The 15,839-nt window shown below is 37.9% G+C and overlaps 1 protein-coding gene across 1 annotated transcript; it reads right to left on the bottom strand.

Moving 5' to 3' along the window:
* Positions 1-85: 85 nt before the first annotated feature.
* gpam (glycerol-3-phosphate acyltransferase, mitochondrial) lies at positions 86-15,428 on the bottom strand. The gene is made up of 21 exons (XM_041974016.1): positions 15,235-15,428; positions 13,300-13,427; positions 12,996-13,115; positions 12,389-12,462; positions 11,783-11,896; positions 11,426-11,575; positions 11,208-11,307; positions 10,701-10,837; positions 9,703-9,802; positions 8,090-8,302; positions 7,778-7,891; positions 7,577-7,662; positions 6,421-6,533; positions 5,210-5,280; positions 4,624-4,891; positions 4,325-4,482; positions 3,879-3,956; positions 3,593-3,730; positions 3,282-3,471; positions 3,121-3,179; positions 86-2,990 (listed from the first exon to the last, which is right to left on the bottom strand). Exons 2-21 carry the CDS (start codon positions 13,381-13,383, stop codon positions 2,874-2,876), a joined length of 2,484 nt encoding a protein of 827 aa, XP_041829950.1. The 5' UTR covers positions 13,384-13,427; positions 15,235-15,428; the 3' UTR covers positions 86-2,873.
* Between the last annotated feature and the right edge of the window lie 411 nt (positions 15,429-15,839).

Below are 15,839 nucleotides of genomic sequence, written 5' to 3'. Positions count from 1 at the left end.
ATAAAATTGTAGACTTTAATAGCTATAAAACATTCACTCTCCTTTCCGCCATTAAAAAGAAGTCAATAAAAACACAAGACCACCGTTAGCCTATCATTAATTTATTTAAAAACAACATCTAATAATGCCAGTTGTGCTTTGTTCCAATAAAGCAAGAACAAAAATTAAAAGTGACATTTCTTTTAGTAGCTGGTGATTTTTTATTATTATTTTTTTTTATTTGTAAATTAACAACTCATCCTCTCTACTTCAGTAATTTAAGTTACAATCGACAGTGTTCTTTTGGATTCCCACATGATACTGTTAACATGCATGAAAAATAAAACAGAAGATACAACCAAAGAGCCCTACAGTGCATTAAAAAAAGGCACCTGCTCCCCAAATACAGGCATGTTTCTTAATCAAAATGGTATGACGTTAATGCAGCTCTATTACCAATGAATCTCAACAGCTTCCACAGTTCATAAAAGCTAAATCTTATTTGTAGCGAAACCAGAAACAAAAATCACAAAGACTTTTTCAGGAACTGATGACACACATTCAAGAGGCTCTTCTTTTGTGTGAACAGCTATTTTTCTTTTTAACATACTATAATTCCCACATGGCACAGTAACATTCTCAGGTTAAGCAGAAATTACATTGAAGAGCTGATGAGTAAAGGCGACCACAGAAAACAGTACGTGTAGTGGTTTAATCGTGGCCAAGAGGTCTCTTGTTGAGGGGAATTGTACAGGTTGCAGGCTCAGAAATGCTTTATATCTCACCACACTCTAAATGACTTTTAGCACAAAAATGCATCGACAACCTCCTCACATTCTCATTTAATTTACATCCTTTTTTCTTTTTTTTTTTACAACATGCCGCAGTTGTCCTTCATCAGTCCACAAATTTAAAACAAGGGTTCATTTTACTTACAGTAGATTTGTCAAACTGCATTAAAATATTGCAAGTAAGAATGTTCTATGTTCAGAAACAACACATTTAAACAGACTGTAACCAGCAGTAATGTAGACAATTGTCACAAATATTCTTACTAATGTATATTTCGATTTGTTCTCATACATTCAGTGTATGATTAGAAATCTCGCCAATCACAATGATTTATCAAACTCATTCAAACATCCTTATTCTAGGATCAAACATGTGCACTCACATGCTAACGTAAAATATTTCACTTTAAACTCATGCTTATTTTGAATGTAGATTCTGAATTAGCTCACACAAAACAAGTAAATATTGACCTTCTGTTGTACAGTCTGAAGTTATCTTACAACAAACTTAAAAATGAGAGTTCTGCAATTAAATAACAGGTATGCAACAGTTTTACTTTGCTTTTGATTCTTACCAATGACCACCGTTTCATTTCAGCCGACTCACTAAAACTGAAACGAGTAGGATATATTTACTTGTATTTTTAAATTTATTTCTATGACACTTCCATGCGATGATTTAATTAAATAAGGAATTGATGGTTTAAAACCAACTATCAGTTAAAAGAAAAAACTATAGCTCACAGTTAAAAATAACAATTACATTTGATACAGTAGCCATATCTGCTCCTCACATTTCTCTTGATCAAGATTTTGACAGGAAACTATCTTCTTCTCACTATTAGCTCATTTTTAGAGGCACAGCCTACACTTTGGACTTGTACCATTCACTTCACCCACCATCACTTCTGGCTTCTAAATGCCCAAATATTGGAGCAGAGTAGCTCACTCAGCAGCAGTGCTACAAAGGCTTCTATACAGTGTTTACAATATATACTTAAAAAGGTGATAATCCCAAAATGCCTGCTATCCCTGAAACATCTGACTGAAGAGTGTCTGAGCTAGTTGTATTTGAACATGTGTGGGTGTGATGGCTGGTATTAAATATTGTAAGTGTGTAATGTAACATTCATTGAATAGTTAAAGGTGTTGCAAAAAGATTTAAGTCATTTTACATAAAAACCTTTGATGAAAAGTGTAGCTGAATGCACTTAAGAGATCAGTGGTTTGAATGCACTTAACTTTTGATGTATATGCTTTTAGGCCTCAAATACACCAGACTTTCAACAGGTACATATTGCATTTGCTGTGATATTTTTGAGAAGCTTAACCACTAACGGCTAACTGCTATGATTATTTTAATACGCAACTGTACAGAATAGCTGACCTAAGCTTTACTGGGAAAGTTAAAAATATATACACATTTTGCAGGGACACTGTTTTCAGGTGTCAGGTGCAAATCTGTCAATGTTCTTGCATTAATGACACCAGGGCACATGTATTTATATGCACTGTGAAGCAGAGGCATTGCTCTTATGACCTATGTGCAGGAATTGTTTTCAAAATGAGCTTTGTATGAAACTACATGTTAACACTTCATACTGTTTGATAATAGAGTACACTTCAGAGATTACAGCAGTTTTACAAACAAGCGGAGAGTCAGCACAAAAGTGCCTCTTTTAGTTGTGTTTACAGGTATTTACTAAGCATATTTTGACAGTTTATATGTAAGTGCAAAAGGTAGCTCTTTTTGTTCTGTACAATTGATCATTTTATAGCTTGTTTGAGTACCGTTTTGTACATTTTAAAATTTGATCATATCAAAACATATCAACTTTGCCTACATGATCTGAAAGGCAGGACCATTCCTGGATGTACCTTGAAAGAATGATGCACATTTAATCAGCGGCAGGGAGTCAGAGACTAAAAACAAAAAGGGAAGACTGGCTTCAAGTCTCTTCCGGCTAACAGCTTGCAGATAGCGGCTGTTACATGAAGGCACTTCCTGGCAAAGCTTTCCACAGAGTAGCACCTGGGATTGTTTCGAAATAACCAGTAGAAGCCCTTTACTGGAAGGAGCCCGGGGTCTGAAAGGTGTCTCAGTCACAGTAGGGTGAAACCTAAGATGTACTGCAGGAGTTTATTCCGATTGGCCTGAGGTATAAAGGTGCTGCTTAGCTCCAACATTGTTTTCTTGTTCTCTCTACTCTCCTTTAGGACCTAGAAAACATAACATAGGAAGAACAAGTTAACTCTAGCTGAAGGACTATGTGCACCTGCACATAGTCTAAAAAGTGCTGGGAAACTTTAAATAAGGAAACTGTTCACAATTTAAATTTCACATGTTTACCCCAAGCTCTTTGAATGTCTTCACTGTGTTCTTAACCAGATAATGAGTTGCACTTTCACCTGAAAAAGAGAACATGATTATCAATTAAGACAGGGAATTTTTTTTTTAAATGTTTTTTTTTTTTTTTTCCGTGTACAGCATGCAGTGAAATGCTGTATTACCATAAGCAGCCACTCCTCTCTCTGTGCGTGTGAGCAGATACTTGAAGAGCCTCTGGGTATACTCGGTCTCGGACATGGGCTGACTCAGACTGTGCACGAAAATCGCAGCCCCGCTGTAAGCCTCCAGCACTGGGCTGAGGAGTCGCTGAAGGAACACAAAGAACTCCTGGTGCTCTGGTGAAACGCTCACCTGATTTATCGCAAACACAAGACAGTCAGTCACCAGATCCTACATGGAGTCAAACAGCATAAAAATGGCTCTGAAAGGGGAAAATTGTAAATAATTTTAGATAGGTATGATAAAAGCAAACCTTTAGGTAGCGATCTCTCTGCTCCTCTCCAAAGTCACTATCTTCATCCTCTTCATCGCTTTTCCATGAAAGGGGCTCTGAGAACTTTTTAGGCCAAGGTTCCTCTGCAGGGCCGGGGCTTAGTTCCTCCTGGTCCTCCTGATGTACAGAAATAAATTACATCAGCTGGGCTTTGATAAGTCCCACTGCTTAAAAGTAATAACAGTAAATAGCAGATGCTTATAGTGAGTTGCCACAGTCGGTGTTCTTGCCAACTAGATGTATGGTTAAGAGTAAGTAAACTCACCTCTGCCACATAAAGGACTCCGTACTGGATTAGCCGAGTCACTGCATCATAGAAAACCTGGTAAATTGTCTGGCAGGGCTGAGGGACAGAGAGAAAAATAAGAAACCAGCACTTACTCATTGTTGTAAGGCAAGGTCTGGGATATAACAGATGCTAGGAGAGCAGTTAGAGCTGAGAAAAGACCTGAGAAACTTTGAAAACAACACCACTGATGGAGAGCATTACCACGAAATTTGAAGCTGATACTTCTACTGTTTTGGCTGTGACTTTAAAAATGTGTGAGGGTAAAATATTTTGGTTAGTCAATGCCTTTTAGAGTTTTAACTTGAGAAGTGAGAAGGGACTTGAAGTGCTAAAAAAATTCCTACCAAACTCAAACTCTTGTTGTTTGCTGTACTTTGTATAGTGCAAAGTTTGGAAAGATGCTGACAATGTGGTCGACTTACTGGTGCCACAGCCACCTCATTGATAAGGAAATGAGAGAGAGAGGCAGCTTTGCGGATGAGCTTTTCCTGACTAAGAAGCAGACTGCTGGGATCCCCGGGCTGATCACCTGAATCTGACTCCATCGCCAGCTCACGCTGCAGCGACAGGATGCTACATGCTGGAGAGAAAGGATAAAGGAAATAAGGTTGAGGAAAAGTGGTAAGTTTAAGACTCTTTAACTTTAGACTGACTGCACCAATTAAGTAAAAACCAAGTAGTAATTCAGCAACATAACAAAAAGAGGGAGTGCTCGACATACTAATGATTGCATCAGAAATGAAGACATGGAAAAGGCCGTTGCTGTAGAAGTTGAGCTCAAACAGCGCCGGTACGGTTTGACTAGGTGCGATGGTAAACTCCCCGTTGCGATTGGAGCTGCCGGTCACGTTGATGCAGTTTTCCAGGAGGTGGAGGGCACGCATGACCACATCCTCAGAGTTCCCCGAAAAGCCCAAGTCAAAGTCCCGTGACAAGATCTCCTCCTTCATGTTAAAGAAGTCCTCTACAAGCTTGGACAGCACCACACCCTAAAACAAAAAAGGAACAAAATTACAAGAAAGACTCAGTAAAAAAAACAAAAACAAACTGACACCCAGTTACTTAACTACACCTGCAGATGGCAGAGCTTTACCACTAATGTAAAGTGGAGGTGTGAAAGGATTTAGGACATTTATTCTCCTATAGGTAATTTATCTAGCTTGTAAAGAAGTACAATAAAAAAAATAAGATTAAACAGTTTCAGGAGCAGAAAAGGAGGAAAATATGAATAGGTGGATGAAACAACAGACAGAGACAGACCACCAGTAGAAAGAAAGATCTGATAATAAAAAAAAAAACACACTTACCTGTCTGTGTCTGTACAGCAGCAGACAGGCCACAATGTGAGTGGACATGATTGCTGATGACTTATTAGCCGCTGTAGGGGGAAGATGGGTGAGTTACAATCAGAATATGATGAGAAAAACACAACAGAAAAAAAGGGTAACAGCATACATATGGCAGTACCATCACTGTTTCTGGTTCATTATAATATGAATTTACTTGAGAAAAGCAAACAGAAGTAATGAGTCTTTTATGATATATTGATATATTAGTTTTTCTGTGCTATTTAATTCAGTTCTACTGAAGTGTTTTCATCCATTGACATTCTCAGAGCACCTTATAGAGTAACATCAAAACTTTATAAGTTATAAGTTCCATTTAAGAGAGCATCTGCTGACACACACTAACAATGAAAAACTCCTTTCTTAGTAGCAATAAATATCTGACAAAACCAGATACACATCTGGATCAACTGGTTTAGGTGAGGAGATTTAGCAACATGCTATATAACAGGTTCATCTATGTATAATTTTTAAATATATGTACAATTAGATATGACCTTATAATAAAAACAAAGTCAAGCTAACTCAGAACTGTTCAGTTCACTGATAACACATCACAGATAAAAAAGATGATGCATGTGTCCAAGGACAAAGGTTACTACAGTCTATCTCAAGTATAGTGCACGCTTAGAGGAGCAAAACCTTAGTGAACACCAAAACTAGAACTGCATTCTTCCCACTCTTCTGTTTCTATCCTCCCCTCCTCCCTATTGGCTAAAAACAACATGCCATCCAGCTGGAGGCTTTGTGATTGGCTGAGCCCTTGGAAAAAAAGGAAAACAAGCTCTAGTGCAGGAGAATGCAGCTGAATGAGCTGGGGAGAACCGGTTTCTGTAGTGTAACCCCAGGGCAAAGCACCCTGAGTGATGTGGAGCGGATGGGCTGATGCTGTGCTGTGTTGTGTTGGATTTCAATTAATAGGGGGGAGGATGAAGGATAGCATTTCATGTGTGCTTCCTTTGATACCAGGTGCAACTTTAACCAGAGGATAAAAAAAAGACTCTTGTGATGAAAAACGACAATAGAAAAAACAAAAGAACAGAAAAAATTATGGAGGAGGTAACATGCTCCAGTGGTTTCATGAATGAGGAAAAAATTCTTGGTGTGGCTCAGAGTGATTGTTGTATAGGGTGCAGCAGTTCTGCAGTGTGTAAGGGATGTGAATTACTTACTGAAGAGAACATGCTTGGCCAGGTTGTTGATAAGTTGCCGTCTAAAGAGCTCATCAGGCAACTCTCTGTCCAGCTGCTCCTCATCTTGTACTTCAAACAGCTGAGCATCAGGTCTTGAAGAAGAACAACAGAATATGTTTCAATATGGCGTATTATATCGTATGCATAATTTGAGCCTGTTGTTAAACACAGTTCCAGCTTATTTCTCTAACATGTTCCCTTCCTTCCTTTCTGCTAAACAGGAACTTAAAACACCTAAGAAAAGCCTTTATTTATCAATTAGACCCCTCTGGGTTGAGCTCTCATTTGCAAGGAAGATCTATGTAAATAATATTGGTTAAAGTATAACGTAATGAGTTTACAAATGTATACGTTTGAAAGATACACGTGGAAAAGAGCTAAATGTGTAGAAGTTTGTTGAAAGTCAAATCAGGAATCTTGCAAAAAACTAAAACCACAAATGTCAAAGGAGTTAATCACTTACTGTATGATAGTTAAAGAAACAATAACAGTTGTAAACAGAATGGTAATAGCCTTTCCCTCTCTTATGTGTCTGTTATGTCTTCATGCTGCAATTGGCCTGTATGTTAAATTAATCTGAGCCGAAGTAAATGCTTATTTAATGTCATCATTTATAAACATGGTCCTGTTGACTGTATTGCTTCTTTCACATGTTTTATTTCCTTTTACTTCCCATATTATGCTTCAACCAACCATTCCACACTGAAGACACGACAAGCAATCCAGAAAGAAAAAAAAAGAATTAATTTCCATTTATGTGCAAATGATTTAGTGTTTCTTAGTCACCGCTGAAGGCACACTGTGTGAACTCATGACCTCCAACATGCTGGGAGACTGCAGCTGTCCGTGTCAAAGTACTGTATGACCGTCTCACTTGTATTAAAAAGGAATAGCTTTGAACTGGAGTAACCCCGGGAAGTGCAAAGTCAAGGCCTCGTTCTCAGATGTCCAAATGACAGACACTGATGTGAAGCACCAGGAGAGAGAAATTGAGTTTGCACATGAGGGTTGTTACATTTAAGACTGAAGGACATCCGGTTTGTGCATTAGCATAGGACAGAAGAAGACACCACTCCAGCAGAGAATAGTGTGTGTATCTGTGTGTGTGTGTGTGTGTGTGTGTGCTTGCACTTACTCTGCAGAAATAATGGTGGGCATCAAAGCGTTTTCTAGGGACACTGGTGGTGGAATGTGATGACTTTTCTGAGTGTCCAGATACTCCTACATGTAAAACAAAACTAAAGTCATAACTGTATGGTAATGAAAACATTTCTTAAAGTTTTATCTCATGATGAAAGATGTTTTACATATATTTTATAAGTTACTTATCAGTTACCTTTAGGGAGAAGGGCTGGTTGAAATCAACACGGACACAACCGTAGTTCTTCCTCAGCATCCTGAACACTCCACATGCTATTCCCCACAAACTCTCATTCTTTTTTGGTTTTCCCTGAGGGACAAAGAATCAGGGAGTATTTAGGCTTAATAATAATTATAAAAGCATTCACAACAACACAATCAATCTAAGTGTCAATGTTACATTTATTTGTAGCTAAAATATATTGTTTTTCTTAATACCCCTATTAAAAAGTCACTTAATATTCTATTAAGTGGCTATAAAAACAACAGAAACCATCCAAGAGCTTACCAGTTGCTCACTGTTGTAGTTGCCCTCAATAATTCGGTCATAGGAGATGCCAACTGGCACCACCAGTACGTCCCCGATGGCCCCAGTGCAGAGTGTGTCAACCACAATGGACAGCATGCCCGCACGTGCTGGCGATGGCTTACCACTGCGGGACCGAGTACCCTCCAGGTAGACCTCCAAAAATTGCTGCTGCCGCAACAATTCCTCAGTGTACTGGCAAAAGGCAGAAACAGAGGGAAAAGTATATGTAAGAAGAGTGGGATGAAGATGAATGAAATAAAGGTCCTACTGTGAGTCAGAAGTAAGGTGATTATTTTTATTACTTTATTACAATGTGACAGTTGGGTTATGAGGTATACAGTCTAAATAGGGGGAAAAAATGAGTGGCGGCACTTTGATCCCTGATACACAGGGCAGGGAACGATGCACGTGAAGGTAGCCATGCTGTGCAATGATATCTGAGTATAGTATATACACAGCTGTCACATTTTTGTCCTGAAATAGACAGTGGGACACAGTTCAAGCTGTTAACAGAACAGACGTCCACTTCAAATGCAGTATTTGGCTTTTTTTTTTTTTTTACTTATATTTCTAAATGTAGAGAAATGTAATATATATGACTATATCTTAAAATTAACACAGGCATGTCAGACTAAATCTCTTCTGCCAAATCACCTCTCTTGGTCCACTTTGGACAACTGCTGTGGAAAAACTTGTATTTGCTTTTTGGCAGTTTAAAAAGTGACATATTCTTGGTGCAACTAGATAAATTGTACAGTAGCTCACCATTTACAGCTGCTGACTATGTGTAAAGCTGATAACTCTTATCTTAAGGACACAAAACATAGACTTAATGGCACCATATATCCAGTATTGTGGTGTCTTTGTTATCTTAAACGTTCTCTCATCAACAAACTATCAGTAATGTGCAACCTTGATCGACTCAGTTTAGTAAATCTATTTGTTTTAAATCCAACTTTGCTATTGAAAAGTACAGTTATAGCGTTTCTACTGTTCAGGCATACTTAAAGGGGCTTCTGATGACAAAGCAAGAATATTTGCATTATTAGTCTTTCATAACAGTTCTTTTAGACATTGTCAGACATAAAGCTGCTGATCTGCATTTTCTGGCTTAAAAAGGTTTGGATCTAGGAATTACGGTAACTGAATTAGTCCCTCTAATTTTTTAAGCAGCCTATCAATGCATAAAGTACAAATCAGAATAGAATACAGTTAAGCCATGTGGAAAGCCTTCAAGGACCATTTAAACATCTCTGTACAGTGTGTGCTAAGTGTCTACATCAAAACAGCTTTAAATGGCTTAGGTTAATGTCTATTTACACTGTTACCAGCTCAGATTGCAGCAGTTCCTTAAGGCAAAGCATGTAAACCAGACATCCAATGCTGAAAACTCATCCTTAGATCAGTGACAATTACTTTTCTAACTTTAAATGCACTAGACAAGTGCATTGCAAAGTCAGAAAATTAATAACCCTACCCAAAACGCTTACACTCAAAGGATTTAGTTTACCTCACTAAAGAAAAAAAGACTTCACAGAACAACAAAACATGACAGACACCAGCTTCTACTCTTGAAATAAACAGTTTCTTACTGCATGCAGAAGTGATCGGTACAAAATGTCTTTCTTTCCATCCCCTGTCTCCTCCATTTTTCTTCGTATGAAGAATCCTCCAAGTTTACGGATCAAGGTGCTGAAAAGAAACACACACACAAAAAAACAGACAGCTTTAATGGTTTCCATACTTAACTTTCAACATCCATCTTTATCACCATTTAATTAAAGACACTCCTCATCTCTATAAACACACGTGTACATGAATATTCAGAATCATGTGACAAGGGATAAGACTTTGAGACTTTAGGTGTTCTGGGGTCTGTATGTACTTTGGGATTTGTTGCATAAACAGTACAAACTGAGAGCAAATCAGGTGCAATGCAAAAGAATACTGACAAGAAACAAGTGGTTATGTTCTTTTTACTTCAAGTTTTTTTCAAGACCTATCTTTCCCCTACTAGACCATGATGTCTTAGCATGGATCTTTCTGTCTTTATCTCAAATCTTCAAAACACTGACTATAGTACTTACTGTTCTATCACAACTCTAAAAATGCTTCATCATCAACAGACTGTGATATGGTATTGTGATTCCTTTTCCAAATTTTCCTCCAACATAAATATTGTCGGCTTATTTTTTGCATTAAAAACATATGTTTTTTTTTTTTAGTATTTTTCCTTCTGTAGATGCAAAAATGTTCATAATGCCAATGTTTAAAGATTGATGTTATTTACAGTTATACTTATGGGGTCTCTATTGTAAATAGAAAATTAATATAAAATTCTTACATACTCCTTGAAGCAGGTTAAAATAAAACTAGATAACAAACTAAAATGGTTTTATTTGCTATCCACATTTCTCTTTTGTTATTACAATCTGACCTTTTAATTTAGAGAGAGCAGAAATCCATGCACACTGCCATTCATAAATTTGGACACACTTCCACATAAGATGTCATGGCAAAGTGAGTCAAAACTCTTGACTGGTACTGCATTTGTAAGATAAAAAAAACGCAGGGTTTCATGGCTGTTTACCTGAGGATAGGGATGCTCAGGTTGTTTCCAGCAGCGATGTGCGGTGCTTTGATGTTATGACAGAACAGAATCAGCGTGATGAGCAGATAGTCGATGTGGGATTTGTGAACAGGGAGAAAGACCATGGGCAGATTTTGCTGTGAAAACAATTTGTAGACAATTTAAATAATAAAACAAGACATTTTTTTTTGGGTACTTTAAAAAATTACAATTGATTTGCTGGAGCCGAACAACATGCCTTTTGACTCATTCTGTTTACAGTAAATTTTAAGGACCTTCACCAATATTTAATATGTATCAATAAATGTATATAAATGTGTAGCACTGTAAACGTTTAAACTTTTAAAGCTCCTATGATGGACAATATAATAAAGTGCTTTGTTAATAGAGAGTAAGTAGTGGTGGGTATATACATAGAAATCATAGAAACATACTGTCTTGTTTTAATTAAGCAGTTCATGCTGCCAAAGTTTTATTCGCTGCATTGTCTGTGTTGTTGCCACTGACCTCTGTGGCAGCTTTCTTGACCATTTCCAGCTGTCCTTTGTGGATCTGAATGCTCCAAAAGAAACCATTAAATAGCCTCAGCAGCACCCACCCTGTCAGCCTGAAATAGTGAGCAGTGAAAGCAGTTAAATAAGTACAAAGATGAAGATCTCAAGATGAAGATCTCCTAGCTTGGGTCATGCTATTAAATCTTTTAGTTAACCAAACAATATTGATACCTAATGAAGGCTGGTGAAATATTGGCCACCATCACTTGGAGGAAGGCCCTGGCTTTCTGCTTTACTTTACTGACAGCCTTGTGCTCCTGGCCAGACTGGCTGGCAGGAGCTTCCAAATCTGTAGCGACCTTCAAAACAGCACTTTCCACCCTGTCATCAACAAAAACAGAGCACAGACAAAAGGCTAAATTCTTGAGCTGACAAACACAATAACAAAAAAACATGTTTCTCACTAATCTTTCTTTACGTGCCCTTTATCCTCAACTATACTTACTAATTGTCTCAAGAAGGGCACAAGTTTTTGTCACGAAAAACAATTCCTGCAAATGTCTCTTTTAATTCTTTATTGAGTCTCACCTGTTGCTGTTGAGCACATTGTCCACCACGTTCCTGGTAAACATGTCCTTGTGGACATCTCTCTCCATGACAAACAGCACATAGCTCAACCTTCGCGCCAACCAGCCTCGCTGTCTGCTCAAAGATAAGCAGCCACATGTAAACTTAGGATTACTAATTCAAATAAATAAATAAAAAGCATGAAAAACTACAATAATAAAGATAATTCTCTTGTATAGCATAAAGGCAAATAACCTTTATTAGCACACAAACAGCAAAAGGAAAAAATGGTTATCTTGTTTGGGGTTAAGTTATGGTGGTTTCCTACTTTGTTTTTCTCACTAAGATCAGTCACACGCGTGTGGTGTTCACTGACAAGCACTTTAAATTATTCATCTTTCTATCTTTCCACTGTTTCACAGATCGGCCCTTTCAAATTAAAGCCATTCATTATACAGTGAGTTGTTACAGAGCCCAGCACCTGCCTCAACTATGTTTATAGTGTAGTTTCATGTGGTTTCAAAAGTTTTATTTGTTCCTCTTTCTGAGCCGAGGAGCTGCGCAGAACAAAATATAGTTTAAATGATCTGATACAGTGTTAGAGGAAGTAGATTTAAGTTCGTTTACCTAGTGTGGGTCTCGTTGATGTAGATGACATTGCGCAGCCCCAGAGATGGAATGCTTGGGTTGAAGAGTTGATCCTGCAGATTAAAATTAAAAGCCAATTAATACAATGAGAAAGACACCAAATAGATAACTTACTCAATCACTAATCTAATTTTACTAATCTAACATCTTGGTTAAAGTAGTTTTATCCTGCATTAGTGTGTGATTTGACATAATTAGTCTGATTTCACATTCTCATGTGTACTTATTTTAGTCTTGCTGTTGCTGTAAAAAAACTCACAACCCTGGAGCTACAACTGAGGCAAATGTCTATGGAAACATGTTAAATGAGTTAAAAATGCAGAAAAAAAGGGCCTTGTCGAGCCTGTGAAAGGGCAAATATTAAGGGCAGTGTTAGAGGCGTCTTTAAGAGAAATTCCAAACAGGATTTTCACTATCATCAGGTAGAAACAGACTTTTACAAATCTGGTATACATCTAAACAATAACATAATGACTCAAGCAGGCATTCTTAAATTTAAAATTTTAACGCTTCAGAAAATAATACAGTAGAAGTGACAAGAGTTCATCAAATGAGCTTGGGTAAGAAATAATTAGCTGCAGAGTACCCAGCTCTGTGGTGTGCAGGAGTGACAGCATCGGCCAACGAAGGGCCTCTTTCTGTTCAGCAAACCCTCCTTCCACGTGCTGGCAACAGAGCGCAGGACTGAAGGGCTGGTGCTGCGGTCCTTAAAACAAAGACACACAAAAACTCAATTAGGACAAAAGGATAGCACATAAAAGGGTTTGCTTAAAAGAACACATGCCGGCTAAAACAAGATTTACAGCCTTTGATCTGAAAAAATAAGAAGTGTTGATCCTACTGTATTACTACTGGATTTCATATTATAAAAATTAATTTATGTCACTTACAGAGTCCTCATTGGGATGTTTCCAGCGGTTACACCACTGCTCTCCATTGTTGACCTGCAGCAACAACCCATCTGACAGCTCCATATTCTCTGCTGCCCTTTCTTTTGCCTTCAGATCACGCACACCAGCTGATGGCAAATTTGAAAGACACCCAAATTTTCATTTGCATTTTCAATGATCTGACCCCAACAATTACTCCAGGAAAAATGCACTTTTTAAAACGTTTTAAACAAGAACATTTTCTGTTAAATATCTTCAATAGTCCACATAGGCTAGATTTTATGAGCATTTTAGCAGCAAATTATTGCAGACTGAGAATGAAATGGAAACTTAAACTTCTAATTCATTTTTCAACAAATGTTTTATATTATATATTAGTTTTCAGGTCAAGGTGGTCTCCTGCTCAAACATATGATCAAGAAGTTTAGTTGAATTATTTGGCTACGTTGTCCACACAATGTACATTTGAACTTGAATAAATGTGCATAAAACAAGTCTGATAAAACTAAAGGAACCAGTCAGGATTCATGATAAGCATGTGGTTATTATCATGACATTTAAAAAATGCTAAATAAACCTATTTTAGGAAATAGAAAATGTCACTGTTGATACAGCTGATTTTGGAAAGCTAGCTTAAGTGAGCTACTTCATGAATGAACGATCTGTCCTGAAACATTGTACAGTACATCACCTGGTCAATGCAACTTCATCTTTATGTGACTGAGTCAGAGATAAAGCAGCATAAGTAAACCTCTAGACAAAAATGTTTCACTGCATTAACTGCACTCTGTGCCACACTCCTTTATAGTTTTGTGATCACAGTAGGTGATCCACACACAGAAGAGGGAAACTGGGTTTACAAAGAGGTCATTGACCAAAAGTACTCCAGCTGATGGGGTGACTTTGCTGAAAGAAAACCAGAGAAGCCGATGAATGAGAAGGTGGAGAGATTCGGTAACAAGTGAAGGCAGACATACTGAAGCATTAGCTTTTCAATGCAAGCACCTTAAGTAGTCAGCGTTGAAATAAATATAATATGTTGATCCTTGCCCACATTTAGGACAGTATTAATACAGTTGTATTCCAGTTTTTAATGATAACCAGTATGGAAATATAGTATGCTAATGATATTTAATGATAATTTATTGACCAGATGCGGGTTATTATCACCTTATAAAATCATATTAATTAATTAAAGTTAATAAAAGCCATTCTGCAAACACATGCGACCACAGACTGTAAAATACAGTCATTGTACGCGACTAGGTTAATCCGTCTCACACTCTTCAAGCTGTCTGCAATAACCAGGTCAAATGGGAGAAGTCTTTGTGACAGATGGGCAGCGCAGATAAATAACTAGTACAGCAGACAATGGCATAAACCAGGAGCTGTTGTCTGGCTTCGGTACACAATAACGCCGTTTTGTTTTGCAGAAGCCTTTCACATCCTCATAACATCTGCTTAGAGGGCTCCGGCTTGTGCAGAACTATTACAGCATGTCCCCATCAGTTTCTATAACCGGTCTTGCACTGGCACTGAGGCATGCTGCTGAGCTTCAAAAGGCAAATCTCCGGGCTTAAAGGGCTCACAATGAAGTCCTTTTTAGCCTGACGTAAACTAAATACCTTAATAGGCAAAGGGTGAGCATTGGATTAATTTATTTCGGTGGGACAGAATGGAAAGATGCGAGATTTCCTTACTGTAAGGATTCCTTTTGATCTCAATGTCAATGTAAAGTTTATCGACCAATTTAAGGTTATACTATGAAAAACAACCTATATGCGATGTACCTCTCAACAGGCACAATTATGTCAACAGGGAGGTAAATGCTATACAAGAGCCGCACTGGCTACAGTTACTTCAACACTTGTGCTGTAGCTGCTAGCATCAACGTTAGCTCGCTAGCTGGGCTCGCGAGAATTAAATATCACTTACCTTGAATATTGTTTTACGCTGACTCATATCTAAAAGAAAACAATAAGCTCTTCGAAAAAATAACCGGCAAGCCGCTGAGTATGTTAGCGCCCCGAGCATTCGCACGAGCTCCGCTCTCCTTTGAGGAGTTGGACGGCACAGCTCTGACAGAGATGTGACAAGAGGCAGTACCACTCGTGGTTGTTTGGTACGCACAGTAACCAATTGACAATCTAGTGCCGTTCTACCAGCAGCCAGTAGAGGTCAGGCCGGTATCAGGCTGACCACGCGAAGACTCCATTGTCTGTGGACTGAATACTGAACGGGCCTACTGGGCACGAGCCCAGAGTTCACCAAAGAGATGCAGATAAATAACAAAGGGCTTTTCCAGTAACCGAAGCAAGTAAATAAAACAACAAAAAAACAACAAAAAACAAACAAAAAAACAAACAAACAAATGGACCATGATTTAATAAAAGCTGTTAAAAACCAATGGAGAAACTGAACGCTTTTTATTTTACTTCAAGCAACAAAAACGACTAGAAAATTACATGCAACATAAAACGAATACAACTACACAAGAAATAGTCCAAATAAAAAATGACAAATACATTATACAAAGAAAC

Source organism: Melanotaenia boesemani, chromosome 21 (genome assembly GCF_017639745.1).
Source record: "Melanotaenia boesemani isolate fMelBoe1 chromosome 21, fMelBoe1.pri, whole genome shotgun sequence".
NCBI lineage: Eukaryota > Metazoa > Chordata > Actinopteri > Atheriniformes > Melanotaeniidae > Melanotaenia > Melanotaenia boesemani.
Note: the sequence above shows the minus strand (reverse complement) of the source record. Positions and strands in the feature narration are given on the sequence as shown.

Coding starts and splice junctions, on each gene's coding strand:
- gpam (XM_041974016.1), bottom strand. CDS start 13,383: ATGGAGCTGTCAGATGGGTTGTTGCTGCAGGTCAACAATGGAGAGCAG. Junction 5,281..6,420: donor GGCCAAGCATGTTCTCTTCA/GTAAGTAATTCA, acceptor TTCCCCCTACAG/CGGCTAATAAGTCATCAGCA. Junction 4,892..5,209: donor TGCTGTACAGACACAGACAG/GTAAGTGTGTTT, acceptor TTTTTGTTTTAG/GGTGTGGTGCTGTCCAAGCT.